The following is a 16,813-nucleotide window of genomic DNA, read 5'->3' as shown; positions in this document are numbered from 1 at the left end:
ACTGTGGTGTGTGTGTATCGGGAGGTGACTGTGGTGTGTGGGAGTATATATTCAACACACACTCTGTTGTGTGTGTGTGTGTGTATCGGGAGCTGACTGTGCTGTGTGGGAGTATACATTCAACACACACTCTGTTGTGTGTGTGTGTGTATCGGGAGGTGACTGTGGTGTGTGGGAGTATATATTCAACACACACTCTGTTGTGTGTGTGTGTGTGTATCGGGAGCTGACTGTGCTGTGTGGGAGTATATATTCAACACACACTCTGTTGTGTGTGTGTGTGTATCGGGAGGTGACTGTGGTGTGTGGGAGTATATATTCAACACACACTCTGTTGTGTGTGTGTGTGTGTATCGGGAGCTGACTGTGCTGTGTGGGAGTATACATTCAACACACACTCTGTTGTGTGGGTATGTCCTTGAGTGCGGATGACGGCGGTGTCGGATTACCCCGGAAACTGGTGGCTCCTCCCCCGCTACATCCAGTGAGCCGGCGGCGAGCTGATGGCGGCCAGGCTGTGGGATGGTTGGGGTCGGTTAGTGCGGCCGCTGGCCAGCTCGGAGAAAGCGCACGCAGACTGGATGGGCTGCCTACCGCCGGCGCTCTGCGCCTTGCCTCTCGCCAACCTCGCCGTGCCCGGTAAGTGTCCAGACTGCCTGGTGATCGGGTCGGGACCAGGCTGGCATTAAACTGGCTCTGCAGAGTATATGTTGCACCGTGTACCACCGTGTGGACTGTCACCCTCGCTATGTACGCACAATGCATTACGTGTGACCTGTCACTATGGACACAGCAGTTACATTTGCTAATGTGTGTCTCTCCATTATCCGGCCTGCGTTTATACCGTCTACCCCGCGTGTCATTGTGTTTTTTAGTATATTGTGTGTAACTGGTTTATTAGCTTCAGTATATCAGCGATATTATGTGTGTTCAGTGTTAAACTGCATCTGATCAGTTCAGCTCTGTGTTCTGTAGGGGCAGTTGATGTTTTGCTAATTGGTATATCCTGCCTGTGCTGGTATTACCTGGTGAATCTTCTTTATGAATTACCCCGTGGCTCTTTCTTGTTCCGGACTCTGCAATCCAGAACCATTAAACTAATGTTTTGTTCGGGTTCACTGCCGCTTCTCTACTTCTTTCTGTTCGGTGCTAACTTGGAGAGCAATGCCTTATTGCTGGCACCGTTGCTTTGTGTCGCAGCTATAGGTAAATGGAGTGTTTCTGGGATACGCTATCTCTGACTGACTCCTAATTAATTTTAGAATTTGTTCCTCAGCAGTAGCAAATTATTGACTAGCAAAGAGCCTGTGCATTTTTAATAAAGGTAATGTTTCAGGTATTTACAATCTAGTGTTAAATATTCTGCAAGCAGACACGAATGGCACAATAAGGTGACATTTTTAATTGTTAAATTTCTGACCACCTTTCAGTCTGGAGCTGTTTTTTGTGGATGGCACGTGCTGTTGACAGAACTGATTAGAAATACAATGATTTAAATCCCACACCAACTCGTGTAGGAAAAGCAGCAGCAATTTGCTCCAAGGTATTCTGAACTTTCGGTTTGATGGTATGTGATCAAATGGAACGCATTTCAATATTCTTCAGGTAACTTAAGTTATTTAGATAAGGGGCAGAGATTGTCTTTCAGTGTTGTCTGTCACTGGTATCAGTTTTACACTGATAATGAATTAGATCTGGTTTGTACTTTGTGTCCTGCTCCCTTCTGACAAATAGTCCCAGGAAGTCACCTCCTCATTTCAACATTGATTGTTTCTGATGGAATTCATTTGAAGGAAGTGTTGAGAAACAGTGGATACTTGGTCTTGAGTTGGTTAATGAATGTGGTTGGTAAACATGAGGATGTATGACTTAATTAGAAGCCAAATGTGTGTAGGTCCTCCTTACAACTTGTGCAAAAGTAGGAATTCCTGCCCAGGTAAAAGCAGAAAATGCTGGGAATATTCAGCAGGCCAGGCAGTGTCTGTGGAGAGAGAGGGCAGGTTAACATTGGGATTGATGACATTTCGTAAAACTGAAAAACACTAAAGGACAGGTGTAGAATATAGTACAAAGCTCATGGTGTGCTGAACCAATCATTTAAATGCCTGACTGAACTAATCTCTTCTGCTTGCACAAAGTCCATACCCTTCCCTTCTCCACAGGAGGCTGCCTAAGAGCCTCCTCAATGCCTCGATCATATATTTGCCTTCAGCACATTCCAGGCACCTGCCTCTCTGTGTTTTATTTAAAAAAAAACTTGTCTCATGTATCTCCTTTGAACTTGCCCTCTCTCACATTAATACGTGGCCTTAATATTTATTAATGCTCATTTTGACGGAATTGAAATTCTGAAGCAACCCTGAGGTACTAGAGCTGAGGAAACAGGATATAATTTACAGGACTTGTGGGATCGTTGGCTAGCCCAGCCTCCTTGCTCTCGGGAGTGAGCTGCCATAGTCATCCGGGTGAAGGTGCTGGAGTAAGTTTTAAGTATGCAGTGAGGGGATCTTTGTTGTAAGACCATCGTCAATCTTTTCTCGTAGAAATTATTCCATGCAAAATAGCACTGGTGTCTATTCGTAGGAACTTACAGACAACTATGCTCAGTACTCCAAGTGTGTCCACATCGGAACCCTATACAATCCCAGCAAGAGTGAAAAGGAAAATATTACAGATACTGGATCTGGAATGGAAAACAGAACATTCCAGAAGCAGTCAGCAGGTCAGGCAGCACAATCAGAGAGAGAAATAGTTAATATTTCATCACAACGGAGAAACTGAGCATACTTCAACAGAAACATAGGGAGAACAAACAGTGTCGGTGGTGGAGTGAATGACTTGGAGAGGGTGGTGATGGTGTAATTGTTAATCTGAGGGGAAGATTTGATTGTGGTATCTCCTTCAAGATGACAGAAAGGGAGCTGCTGGGGTGAAAGGTAAACCTTATCATTGCTGGGGGGGGGGGTGGAAGGACAGATATCAACAAGAATGAGCCGGGAATGAATGGTTTAACTCATGAGGAGTGTTTGATGCCTCTGGGCCTGCACTCATCGAATGGAACACACAGGCTCTTTGGCTCACAATGATGGCCTACACCGAGGTCAATATAACCCTTCCCTTCTACTGAGCCCTCCATTTTTATCATCCACATTTCTACCTTGGAATCTTTACCTCTACCTCCACCCCAGGTAGCACCTTCCATTTACTCTCTGTGTTTCCAAAAAAAACTAACCCTGACATCCCCTCCCCCCTCCATACTTTCCTCCAATCACATTAAAATTATGCCCTCTCTTCTTAGCCACTTCCACCCTGAGGAAAAAGTTTCTGGCACTTGATCTTGTACACTTGCATCAAGTTACCTCTCACCCTTCACTCTTGGGTGAAAATCCCGAGCTCATTCAATCCATCCTCACATGAAATGCTCCAGGCAGCATCCAGTAAATCTCTTCTGTATCCTCTCACGCTTCCACATCCTTCCTATAATGAGGCAAACAGATCAGAACACAAAATATTCCTAGTGTGGTCTGACCAGAGTTTCAGAGAGCTGCATCATTACTTTGTGACACTCGAACTCAATGCCAACACACCATATTCCATCTTCACCACCCCATCAACTTGTATGGCAGCTTTGAGGGATCAATGGACATGGACACCAAGATCCCCTTGTTCCTCCACACTGTTAAGAATCCAGCCATTAACCCTGTATCCTGCCTTCAAGTTTGACTTTCCAAAGTGAATCACTTCACGTTTTCTCATTGAATTCGTCTGCCTCTCCTCAGCCCAGCTTTGTGTCCTATCAATCCTTTTAAACTTTCCCCCTTCACCCTTAACCCATGTCCTCTGGTTATTTTCTCCCCTAGCCTCAGTGGAAAAAGCCTGCTTGCATTCACTCTATCTATACCCATCATCATTTTATACACCTCTATCAAATCTCCCCTCATTCTCCTATGCTCCAGGGAATAAAGTCCTAACCTATTCAACCCTTCCCTGTAACTCAGTTTCTCAAGTCCCGGCAACATCCTTGTAAACCTTCTCTGCACTCTTAACTCAATCTCCCAGTTAGTAAAAGCCAACACACCATACGCATTCTGTGGCAACTTCGGGGGATTCATGGCGATGGACCCCAAGATCCCTCTCTTACTCCACAGTACTAAGGATTCTGCCATTGACCTTGCATTCTGTCTTCAAATTCAACCTTTCTGCGTGAATCACTAAATACTTCTCTGGGCTGAATCTCTGCCCACGTTTCGTTGTAACCTATGACAACATTACACACTATTTACAATTCTGCCAAACTTTGTGTCAGCTGCCAATTTACTAACACAGCCTCCAATTCCTCATCCAAGTCTCTTATAAAAATCACAAAGAGTAGGAGACCCAGATCCTCGAGGAATACAACTCATCACTGACTTCCAGACAGAATCTAAAATCACCCTTTGCTTTCTATAGACAAGTCAATTATTAATCCACACAGCTAACTTTCTCTGGATTGCATCTCTTCTGGATTTTCTCAATGCACCTACCATGGGGAGCATTATCAAACTCCATATTAAAATCCATATACACCTCATCCACTGCTCTACCTTCATCAGTATGTATTGTTACAACCTCATAGGCACGTCCTGCCCCTCTCGAAGCTACCCCCTAATCAGACTATACTACTCCAAATGCTCATAAACCCTGTTCTAGGAATTTTATCAAATAATTTGCTTACCAGTGGTCTATAATTTCCAGGGTTATACCTACCCTCTTTATGGGACAAAGAAATAACATTTGCCATCCTCTAATCTTCCTATGGCCAGTGAGGACACGAGGCTTTGGGGTTCTAATGTTTTTCTGTCATTCATTCTTTGGGCTTTTTACTGTTTTGTGGGTGTCCGTGAAGAGTAAGAATTTCAGTTTGTATATTGTCTACATTCTCTAAATTTAAATGGAACCACTGAATATCATTGCCAAAAGTGAAGCAATCTCTTCCCTCACTCTCCTCCTGTGGTAACCTGGGGCGTCTCCTATCCGCTCCTGGAACATAGCACATTCTCTTTCTCAGCATCAACCTGCTCTAGCATACCATTTTGCCTTATGCCGTCACGGTCCCTTTCAATGATGAAGCAGGGTATTCATTACAGACGTCCACTACCATCTTTGACTCCAGACACGTTTCCTTTTCTATTCTCAATCACTCATATCTTCTCTCTAGTCATTCTTCTGTTCTTCACAGACATGTAAAACATTTTGTGCTGTCCTTAATCCTACTTCTGCCTCCTTCTAGCTCTCCTAGGTCTACTCAGAAATTCCTTCCTGGCTGCTTTGTGACTCTAGACCACTGGCCAATTCTTACCTCTGGAGATTTCACCCTATCGTCCTATCTCTGCCTCAGTGGGACAAACTTGTCCAGAGCCCCACGCAAGTTCTCTCGAAATAACCTCCACGTTTCCATTGTGAACCGTAAATGTCTGTACATACTCCTAGCTCAGTTTGGTACCTTAACTTGAACTCTACAAGCCAGTATCGGCCTTGAGGTTAGTCCGTGTTCTACTCTACATGTTCTACAATCATACAACTTCACAACCAAATCTGATACATATAACATTAAAAAAACACTGGAAATTTTCAAACAACACACACAAAATGCTGGTGGAACACAGCAGACCAGGCAGCATTTATAAGGAGAAGCACTGTCAATGTTTCGGGCCGAGACCCTTCATCAGGGCTGGACTTTTTCAGCAGGTGTGACAAAGAAACTGAGTTTAATTTTCAGGTCAATGGTCTTTTAACAAAATGAGAAGGGTTAGACACAATTCTACAGCTGATAGTTCTCAATAACTGCCAAGCCTGAACGGTGATCTAGTAGATAGAAAGGTGTCTCTGTAGGCTTTCACCTCTGCGGTTCAGTCAATCTGAGTTGTGAACTGTCTCTCATAATTAAGACACTTACATACAGGCAGTCATTGGTATTAGGTTATTATTGTCACACCTAGCATGATACAGTGAAAAGCTGTTTCTTCCAGACAGCCTATTCCATAAATTACACTGAGGTGGAACAAAACAGTAAGCAGAATAGAGTGTTACTGTTACAGAGAAAATGCAGTGTAGTTAGGCAAATGAAGTGCAAGAGCCATGAGTAGGTGGACTGGCAAATGAAGTGTTTATCTTTATTGCACAAGAGTCTGATAACAGAAACTGTCCTTGAGCCAGGCGGTGTGCGTTTTCGAGCTTTTGTACCTTCTGCCCAATGGGGGGGGGGGAGCGGAAGAGAGAATGACCTGGGTGGGGCTGATCCTTGATTATCTTGGGCAACAGGAAGTGTTATGACTGTGAGTAAGTCGCTGGAGAAGCTGGTGGATATGGAAGTCTTTATTCATCACGACAAACAGACATTCTCTTGGAGGCTTTCTTGATAGCTTCTCCCAAACTCAGATTCTTATACCCTTAAAGGTATGACAGATGATTCCTCAATAGACTCATCTGATCCTTGCTTCCTAAACCTCACTGTTACTGCCTTCTTCCACCTGACTAGATTTTCCACTTCACTTGTCACCCATGGTTCCTTCACCCTACCATTCTTTATCTTCCTCACTGGGACAAATTTATTCCTAACATCCTGCAAGAGATTCTTAAACATCGACCACATGTCCATAGTACATTTCCCTGCAAAAACATCATCCCAATTCACACCCGCAAGTTCTAGCCTTATAGCCTCATAATTTGCTCTTCCCCAATTAAAAATTTTCCTGTCTTCTCTGATTCCGTCCTTTTCCATGATAATGTTAAAGGCTAGGGAGCGGTTGTTGCAGCTTGGATAGCAAATTGGCTGAATGAGGAGAAAAAGAGATGAGCAGTGAACAGTTGTTTTCTCAGACTGGGGTTGAGAGGGGTGGGTAGAAGTGTGTTGTGGATCCCCAGGAATTATTGAGGATCATTGGTTCCAAGTTAGTTCACGACTTGGGCTTGGATATACAGAAAGCTATTTTCATATTCGTCTGAAATCTCAGAAGCATATTGGAACGTGAGACGTATATAGACTTCAAGAGCTTAGCAGCAGATTGGTGGGTAAATGGCAGATTAACTTTATGCAAAAAATCTCCTAGTTTGTCCAGAAAAATAAGAAGTGTGAGTATAAATCTAAGTCCAGAAGAGGCCCCACAGGTTGATGGGATAATGAGGAAAGCATATGGCATGTTTGTCTTTGTTGGTTGATGCACTGAGTTCAAAACTCCGTAAGTTCTTTAGTTAGGCCAAATTCGGAGTGTAACATTCAACTCCTGACAGTTGAACTCAGTGTCTTAACTAATAATGGCAAACACGTTCTCACAGGGACCTGGAAGGTTTGGAGAAGAGGTTCACCACGATGCTGCCTGGATTAGAGGGCATGTGGTATAAGGAGAGGTTGGGTTGTTTTCTGTCAAGTGGCAGAGACTGAGACCTGATCGAAATTTGTAAAATTATAAAAAGCACAGAATCCTTTTGCCCAGTACAGAAGTGCCCAATACTTGAAGGCATGCTCTGACAGTGAGAGAGAGAGAACATTCAAAAGGCAGTATTTTTTACATAGAGACTGGTGGGTGCCAGGGTTAGCACTGGGGGCAGATACTCAGAGGGATTTAAAAGTTTGCTGAATATGCACAGAACAGAGGGATGTGAGCAGATATACATGGGCACTGCACAGGCAGAACAGATTAGTTCAGCTAAGCTTTTAATCACTAACTTAATTAGTTTGGCTGTAAGGCCTGTTTCTGTGTTGTTCAGAACAGTTGAAAGGAGATCCACTGGACACTACCCAATAATCAGCAGGAGTGGATTTTGGCTTTCAAAAGTGATGTAAATCAATTTCAAGTTTATTGTCATGGGCATGCTTACCCAGCCGATGAGCTTTTAACTGTTTTGCAGCAGCACAATACAATGCAAACATGTCAGACATAAGTACACACAAACTAAAATGTTGTACTTATTTTTCATAGATTACACTTAAGTTTGAAAGGTAAAGGAATTGCAGAGCTCTGAGGAGAGTTAGAGTAAAACTCGCTGAACTTGTCCTGACGTAAACCACAGGTCCTGATGAAGGGTCTCGGTCTGAAAAGTCAACTCTTTTATCATAGATGCTGCCTGACCTGCTGAGTCCCTCCAGCATTTTGAGTGTGTGTGTAACCATGGGTTAGGGCTCTCTTTACAACTTTTCCATGACTCTGCAAGATGGCGCATCTATGTTTTTCCACTGACATTTGAAAAATAATGTCATGTGTATTGGGGTACAGTACAAAAGTTGTCTTGAACACCATCCATCCGGATCAATTCATTACAGTGGTGCATTGAGGTGTACAAGATAAAAGAGTAACAGAACGCAGAATAAGGAATTATGGTTACAGAGAAAGTAGACATAAGGTGCTCCACTGGGATGGAGGCTTTCTGCCTACTGGGAGTGAGGAGAAAAGTGTATTTCCAGGGTGTTGGTGTAAGGTTACTCTGACGAAGTGGGGTTCTGTAGAGCATCTTACTGCAGTTTGAGTCCATGTTGAGTTTTGACTTTGGGTCACAGAGAAAATGAAAGATTATTAAATTGAGACCAGGTGTTGTGTTCTGAGAGTAAGCTGCATCTCCCTTGTTTCCTTTACAGGATCACATGACTCCTTCAGCTTTTGGATTGATGAAACATCCCCTGTTGGTCTGGATCAGCCGGTTGTGGTTAGGCATCTGGCTGGAATCTTCCGCTCTCTCTGGAAGAAAACGATGAAGAAGTGGTCTGTGACGCAGAGCTTGACTTTCAGAGAGCAGCTGGAAGCTGGCATCCGCTACTTTGATCTCCGAGTCTCCACAAAACCAGGAGAAGAGGGCGAGCTTTATTTCATCCATGGGTTGTTTGGCAACAAGGTTTATGATGGACTGATAGAAATTAACAAATTTTTGAAATCTCACAGCAAGGAGGTGATCTTCCTGGATTTCAATCACCATTATGCAATGGAAGACTCAAACCACGAATACCTCATTGGAATGCTTAAAAAGATATTTGGATCCAGACTCTGCAGGGCCAGTCTGGTTCAGGAGATAACACTTCAGTATTTATGGGAACACAAGTACCAGGTTTGTCCTTGCAGCTTTTGCATAGATTGATCATTGTGTTTTTTATTTTCACTTGTACCAAGGTGGGAGTAAAGAGCTTTTGCTTGTGTTCCATGCAGACGGATCATTCCTTACACAATAAAAGAGTGGAGAATATAGTGTTACAGAATCTGTGTAGTGCAGGTAGACAAAGTACAAGGGTAGATTGGGAGATCAAGTGTTCAACTGTATCATGTGCCAACTTGATGAAGTGTCTCAAAAGATACCCTTGAGCCTGGTGGTACATGTTCAAAGGCCTTTCTATCATCTGCCCGATCACACGGTATGGTACTGAAACCTGAAATCATCTAGATGTGTGTCTAGCCACACAGCAGAGGAGTGTTGAGCAATGAATAATGCAATAAAGTAATGACACAATGTGACGTAGGTATGTAGAGACACAGAGATGTGATGCTGCAGCATAGCGTAAGTAGGCTATTCTGCGGGTCCATGTCAACATTTTTACATCAGTAGAGTTTCACAGACTTTTTTCCTCAAGGTAAAGGAGTCCAAAACAAGCATATCGGTTTGAGGAGAGAGGGAAAGATGTAAAAGAGACTGGAAGGGCAAAGTTTTCCACACATCCTGGTGCATACAGAGACAAACTGCTGGCGGAAATGGTTGAGGCAGGTAAAATTCAATGTATAAAGGACATTTAGGTAAGTACATGGATAGAAAGATTTTGAGTAGGGCTCCACAGACCCCTCAGTTAATGAAACGGGTACATGGCATTGAAAAAGTCGGGAACCCCTGGTTTACAGGGATATCGGCCAAATGCAACCTCTTGGTCAGCATGGATGTATTGAGCTGATTGGCCCATGTCCATGCTGTATAACTGTGACCCTAACCCTACTGTGGGCTAAATATCTTCTAACCTACTGTCGGGTGTAAATCTGCAGACAGATATCTGTCTAACCCTACTGTTGGGTATAAATTTGCAGACAGGTATCTGTCTAACCCTGTCTCTAACCTACAGTTGGGTATAAATCTGCAGACAGATATCTGTCTAACCCTGTCTCTAACCTACTGTTGGGTATAAATCTGCAGACAGATATCTGTCTAACCCTGTCTCTAACCTACTGTTGGGTATAAATCTGCACACAGATATCTGTCTAACCCTGTCTCTAACCCTACTGTTGGGTATAAATCTGCAGACAGATATCTGTCTAACCCTGTCTCTAACCTACAGTTGGGTATAAATCTGCACACAGATATCTGTCTAACCCTGTCTCTAACCCTACTGTTGGGTATAAATCTGCAGACAGGTATCTGTCTAACCCTGTCTCTAACCCTACTGTTGGGTATAAATCTGCAGACAGATATCTGTCTAACCCTGTCTCTAACCTACTGTTGGGTATAAATCTGCAGACAGATATCTGTCTAACCCTGTCTCTAACCTATTGTTGGGTATAAATCTGCACACAGATATCTGTCTAACCCTGTCTCTAACCTACTGTTGGGTATAAATCTGCAGACAGATATCTGTCTAACCCTACTGTTGGGTATAAATCTGCAGACAGATATCTGTCTAACCCTGTCTCTAACCTACTGTTGGGTATAAATCTGCAGACAGATATCTGTCTAACCCTGTCTCTAACCTACAGTTGGGTATAAATCTGCAGACAGATATCTGTCTAACCCTGTCTCTAACCTACAGTTGGGTATAAATCTGCAGACAGATATCTGTCTAACCCTGTCTCTAACCTACTGTTGGGTATAAATCTGCAGACAGATATCTGTCTAACCCTGTCTCTAACCTACTGTTGGGTATAAATCTGCACACAGATATCTGTCTAACCCTGTCTCTAACCCTACTGTTGGGTATAAATCTGCAGACAGATATCTGTCTAACCCTGTCTCTAACCTACAGTTGGGTATAAATCTGCACACAGATATCTGTCTAACCCTGTCTCTAACCCTACTGTTGGGTATAAATCTGCAGACAGGTATCTGTCTAACCCTGTCTCTAACCCTACTGTTGGGTATAAATCTGCAGACAGATATCTGTCTAACCCTGTCTCTAACCTACTGTTGGGTATAAATCTGCAGACAGATATCTGTCTAACCCTGTCTCTAACCTATTGTTGGGTATAAATCTGCAGACAGATATCTGTCTAACCCTACTGTTGGGTATAAATCTGCAGACAGATATCTGTCTAACCCTGTCTCTAACCTATTGTTGGGTATAAATCTGCACACAGATATCTGTCTAACCCTGTCTCTAACCTACTGTTGGGTATAAATCTGCAGACAGATATCTGTCTAACCCTACTGTTGGGTATAAATCTGCAGACAGATATCTGTCTAACCCTGTCTCTAACCTACTGTTGGGTATAAATCTGCAGACAGATATCTGTCTAACCCTGTCTCTAACCTACAGTTGGGTATAAATCTGCAGACAGATATCTGTCTAACCCTGTCTCTAACCTACAGTTGGGTATAAATCTGCAGACAGATATCTGTCTAACCCTGTCTCTAACCTACAGTTGGGTATAAATCTGCAGACAGATATCTGTCTAACCTACTGTTGGGTATAAATCTGCAGACAGATATCTGTCTAACCCTGTCTCTAACCTACAGTTGGGTATAAATCTGCAGACAGATATCTGTCTAACCCTGTCTCTAACCTACAGTTGGGTATAAATCTGCAGACAGATATCTGTCTAACCCTGTCTCTAACCTACAGTTGGGTATAAATCTGCAGACAGATATCTGTCTAACCCTGTCTCTAACCTACTGTTGGGTATAAATCTGCAGACAGATATCTGTCTAACCCTGTCTCTAACCTACTGTTGGGTATAAATCTGCAGATATATATCTGGAATATGTCAAGACCAGTGGACAAAACAACTATCTTGTTTTTCGCTAGGTGATGGAAGAAGTGGAGGCTGTCATTTCCTGAATTTACTTTTTCTGTATTGAAACACTTGGAAGGAAGCATAACAAATTCCCTAACAATAATCTGCTAATCAGAGATCATTTCGAAATAAGAAATTATTTGTATGTGCTCCTCGATAAGGCAGAAGAAAACAAGCTAATAAGAGGAGTTGTCTGTGTCTGTGAGTTGAAATGGCCAGAGCCTAGTGCCTGATTTGAAGAGGCTGTAATTAGTATAAAATGGTCTGATTCATCACAAAATAATGAAGAACTGGTATCAAAAGTATTTGGGGGGGTGGGGTGGGGCTACCTGTAGCCTGTGCTGGAGGTAATAAGGAGTGAACTCAGACTGGCCTGATGAATCAGCATCAACAGAATCAAAACAGAGCTGTGCAGAACTGAGAAGGTAAAATTATAATGAAAGTTTTTGGAGGTGAGAACGAATGAGAACTCTTGGGAGACCAACAATCACATAAAGACCATGGTACCTAGGTTGAGGAGAAAGAGAAGTTGTTGGTTGGCCAACAAGTCATTCTCTATTTGGTGTAAGTGAGCTTGGGTGAGGAACAGTAGTATTCAGGAATTAAGCAAGTATTTTAATTTGATTTCGTAAGTTGATACATTAAACTTCTGAGTAGTTTGAATTAGTTTGTGTGGTCCTTCACCTAACTTAAGTGACCAAGTTAATGGTTATCATACGGTCCCTGGATGGGCTTGAAAGAAGAGATCGTCCTGTGCCATGTTTCCAGTTGAACCACCATATAGGTTAGCAGGTTTGGATATTAAAATAGGAAATTACTTGTATAGTTATTTAGGAAGCAGATGTGATTACAGGAAATAATTAGAAAGAGAAAACAGAATGAAATGCTGCAGGAGCTACTTAGTAAAATTCAGTGTGAACAAGTGGAGTGTTGAAAGGGAAGTATGGAAGTAGAGACATGGAAAAGGTAGAGCGTCATGCAGAGTTGGCACTAGAGAAGAGGAGAAGTGCTGATCTACCAGTTGTATGAAATGAATAGAGAAGCAGTAAGATTGCCCTGCAGCTTAGTGAGGAGTGATTTGTGCATTTGGGGAAGGACTAACATCGATTGGGGTGATTTGGCAGACAAAGATGACAAACTGCAGTAGTGAGGTTGATTGGTGTTATGGTCAGACTTCCCCTGGGTGCCCAACATACCCCCACCCCGGCCCCACTGGCACTTGTGATAACAGAAAGAGAACTAGTGTCATGGAAACCAGATGTGACGCGGTACTCTACTCTTTTTGATGTAGCCCGATTAAGCGCCATAGTTGTAAGTAAACCGAAACGTGGGCTGGGGGACAAGTCCAGAGAACTTTATCAGCGTATTCAGTATGGCAGGTCTGAATGAATGAATGAAGGTGAGGAGCGAATGTAACCCTTGTATAACTTCACTGCTGCGTTCACCCCTGCAGAAAGAGCTGGCACAGGGCCAGGAGACTCTGGGTGATTTACAGGCAGTTTTGGCAGAAGCTGCAGCAATTAATCAGGGTGATCTGCTGGAGGTAGCAAAAAGGCAAGCATCCCTCAGCATCTGCTGCAAGATTGTGGCAGTGTTTCTTGAATGTTTATGGTCCTGGGTAGAAGGAATTGGACTCAACAACAGAGTGGAATGTGGCTTAGGATCTTGGTGTCCCATAGAGCTGAAGAGGCTAAGAAAGCGTGTGAAGTGTTTGATGATACAGATCCTACATATGAAGCATGGGTCCTTAGAAGGATGATATGGGAAAGGGAGAAAGGAAGACCAATATAAAATGGCCCTTTTAAGAGAACGACGTGTGCAGTGACAGAAAGAAGAGGGATGAGCTGCCTGCCAACATACTCGATAGCTTAACCGCCTCGAGGGGCTGCGGAGGGCATGGTTGGACTACCTATATTTCTCCTCTTGGCTGCTGTAGTGACCAAAATCCTGTTGAATGACCGTGTACCCCAGCCTAAAGGGTTAGGGTTAGTTAGATATCAACCCCTTTTCACTCCGCAGATTCAATCCCTGTTTAGTGACTGGAGTTCAGACTGGATAAAGAGACTTCTCAGCATCTTCGCGTCAAATCTCAAAGAATGTTAAATAATTAAAGGGAACATTGTAATTCTTCTAAATCCCAGAGGATATTGGTCTATCTACTCAACCTTGGGTTGTGTTGTAGAAAGACCTGGGAGTAGGAAAACATGTTTCTTAGAAAATGGTGTCACGGGTCGACAGGGTGGTGAAGAACACTTTAGGCACGCTGGTCTCCATCAGTCGCGCATTGAGTATGGCAGATTGGATGTTATGTTGCAGGTGTGCAAGGCCACACTTGGAGTTTCTGCTCAGTTTTAATCACCCTGCTCTAGGAAAGGTGCCATAAGGCTGGAAGGAGTACTGAAAATGTGAGGATGTTGTCCACTCAAGGGACTGGGTTATAGGACGAGGTCACATAACTTATTAGTTTATTGCTTGGAGCACAGGAGACTGACAGGTGAGTTGTGGAGCATAGGAAATAATGGGAGGCATGGATAGAGTGAATGAATGCACAGTCTCTTCCCAGGGCTGGGGAAACAAAAACCAGCAGAGGATATGGGGAAAGATTTAATAGGAGTCTGAGGGCAACCTTTCCACACAGAGTATATGGAACATGCTGCCAGAGGCAGGTATATAATTGACATTTGGGAAGGTACCTGGATAGGGGGGTATCAGTCAAATGTGGGCAAATGAGACCTGCTTGGACGACTGGTCTGTTTCCATGTTCTACAACTGTACAGATGTACTTGCACTTTGCCTTTTAACAAAAGTACTGCGGTTTTTGTTCTTGCCATAATTTCACAGCAACCTTTTTTTTTCACAACTTCCATCTGCCACTTCAATGTGCAGTTATTTAAATGGCCTGTGTCTCCTTATTAACCTCTAAGCTGATGTAACACCCAGTTTTGTATCTGTAGCTGGGGAGCTGGTCTCATCACCCTGTTTGATGACATAGACTACAAGCAGTGAACATTGTGACATTTCAATATTTACCCCCTGCCCTCTTGAATACATCCCACTTATACCTGCACCTTGTTCCTTGTGCTACAGCCAAGATTTAATCTGCCCCAACCCTTGTGAGGCCTAACTTGGTCAACACGTTCGATTGCTTCTGAATATCCACTCTTCCGCATATCTAACTCCATGCATTTGCCACATTTTCCATGTTGAAATTCTGCATAGGCTTTGCCACATTTTAGTAATTAATTGCAGCTTTTTTAAAGTTACTGTTACTGTGAATGCTGCTAGTCCGATTCACTGATTTATGGCTACTTGGTCTCGGTCATACTGGGGACTTGGCCTGAAGCCACAGTGTCGCCTGGTTACAGCAACCCAGGAGAGAGGTGTTGGAGTCAGCATGCTCTACCAGAGTACGGGACAGTGTCCAAGCTGCAGTCAGTACTGCCCCCCAGTATTAAACTTGAACTACTGACATCAGACTACTTTCTTCTTGATTCCATTTTCCCCTCTCCTTTCTTGAATGTTGAGCGTGGAGCACTTGCTACCATCCATGGAGACTCTCCAAAATCTGGGCAATCCTGTAGCTAGTGCTTTAAAGGCCAAGAATGTAGGTGAGCAGATCAAGGGGTTTGTCAGCTTTAAGCCCCAGTCACTCCTTTCAATGATATACTAATATGACATACTTCTGATTCTTCCCTTTGATGAGATCCTTGCTTTACATTCATTCCAGTCTGTCCTTTATGACTTCATCGAAGACAGATCCAAAAGATTAGTTTAACCTCTTTGCTTACTCGCTTTTGTAATCTCCTTTTCTGCCATGTTAATTATTACTGATTGCTTGCTTTTTATCATGAACAGATTGCAAGAGCTTGCAACTTACTCATTTCTCTATGTATCGGTTTCAGATGTCCTTCACGTTTAGCAAATGTTCTTTAGCTTTACAAGCTGTAATCCTATTGTCCACATTGTAAGCTGCTTCTTAATGCTGTCTTGATAAACCCTGTTCACCATTGCTGTGCTGATTTTGAAGTGGAGTATTTATTCATGAAAGGAATGTATATCCTGTAAAAATAAATGTATATGCTTGGCATTGCTTAGGTGATGCAATATGCTGTCAGCTAATTGGTCATTGACTGGAGCTAACATATTGTCTATATTTAAATTTAAGGTGGGGGTTATATGGGATGCAGGGTTTAAGGGTTGGCACAACATTGTGGGCCAAAGAGCCTGTACTGTGCTGTATTGTTCTATGTTCTATATCAAGCAATACTACAAATCACCTTCATGAGGAAGTGCTAGTCTTAGAGTCCAAAAGTGCAAACACAGGCCTTTCTGTCATATCTCTATAACCCATTTATCAGCACATTGGCCTGTTGCTCTCTATGCCTTGGTAAGTTAAGTTGAAACTTTATTGATCCCAAAGGATATTACAGTGTCACAGTAGCATTACAAGTGCACAGGTATAAATGTTAGAAGAGAGGTAGAAAGAATAAAAAAGTAAGTTACCACAAACAGTCTAACAGGGGAGGGGGAAGGGCTCATCACTTCCCCAGTATAGGTTGACTCATTATAGAGCCTAATGGCCGAGGGTAAGAATGACCTCATGTAGCGCTCTTTGGGGCCGCACAGTTGTCTCAGTCTATTACTGAAAGTGCTCCTCTGTTCAGCCAAGGTGGCATGCAGAGGGTGGAAACATTTTCCAGAATTGCCAGGATTTTCTGTAGGGTCCTTTGTTCTACCACAGCCTCCAGTGTGTCCAGTTGGCCTCCTATAACAGAACCAGCCTTTCTAATCAGTCTATTGAGCCTGTTGGCATCACCCATGTTGATGTCATTGCCCCAGACTGTACTGGAGGCAACAACTGG

General features: G+C 43.1%; 1 protein-coding gene across 2 annotated transcripts in view; it reads left to right on the top strand.

The window, feature by feature from the left end:
* Positions 1-400: 400 nt before the first annotated feature.
* plcxd2 (phosphatidylinositol-specific phospholipase C, X domain containing 2) overlaps positions 401-16,813 on the top strand; it is a 43,506-nt gene continuing 27,093 nt past the window's right edge. The window contains exons 1-2 of one of the 2 annotated variants that reach the window (XM_059967720.1): positions 401-639; positions 8,612-9,075. In XM_059967720.1, coding sequence (XP_059823703.1) covers positions 504-639; positions 8,612-9,075 — 600 coding nt within the window. In that variant the 5' untranslated portion in view covers positions 401-503. The remainder of the gene's footprint in view (positions 640-8,611; positions 9,076-16,813) is intronic. The other variant, XM_059967719.1, reaches the window with a different exon arrangement.

Source organism: Hypanus sabinus, chromosome 4 (genome assembly GCF_030144855.1).
Source record: "Hypanus sabinus isolate sHypSab1 chromosome 4, sHypSab1.hap1, whole genome shotgun sequence".
In the NCBI taxonomy this organism is placed as follows: domain Eukaryota; kingdom Metazoa; phylum Chordata; class Chondrichthyes; order Myliobatiformes; family Dasyatidae; genus Hypanus; species Hypanus sabinus.
The sequence above is the reverse complement of the archived record's forward strand: the minus strand, read 5'-3'. Positions and strand labels throughout refer to the sequence as shown.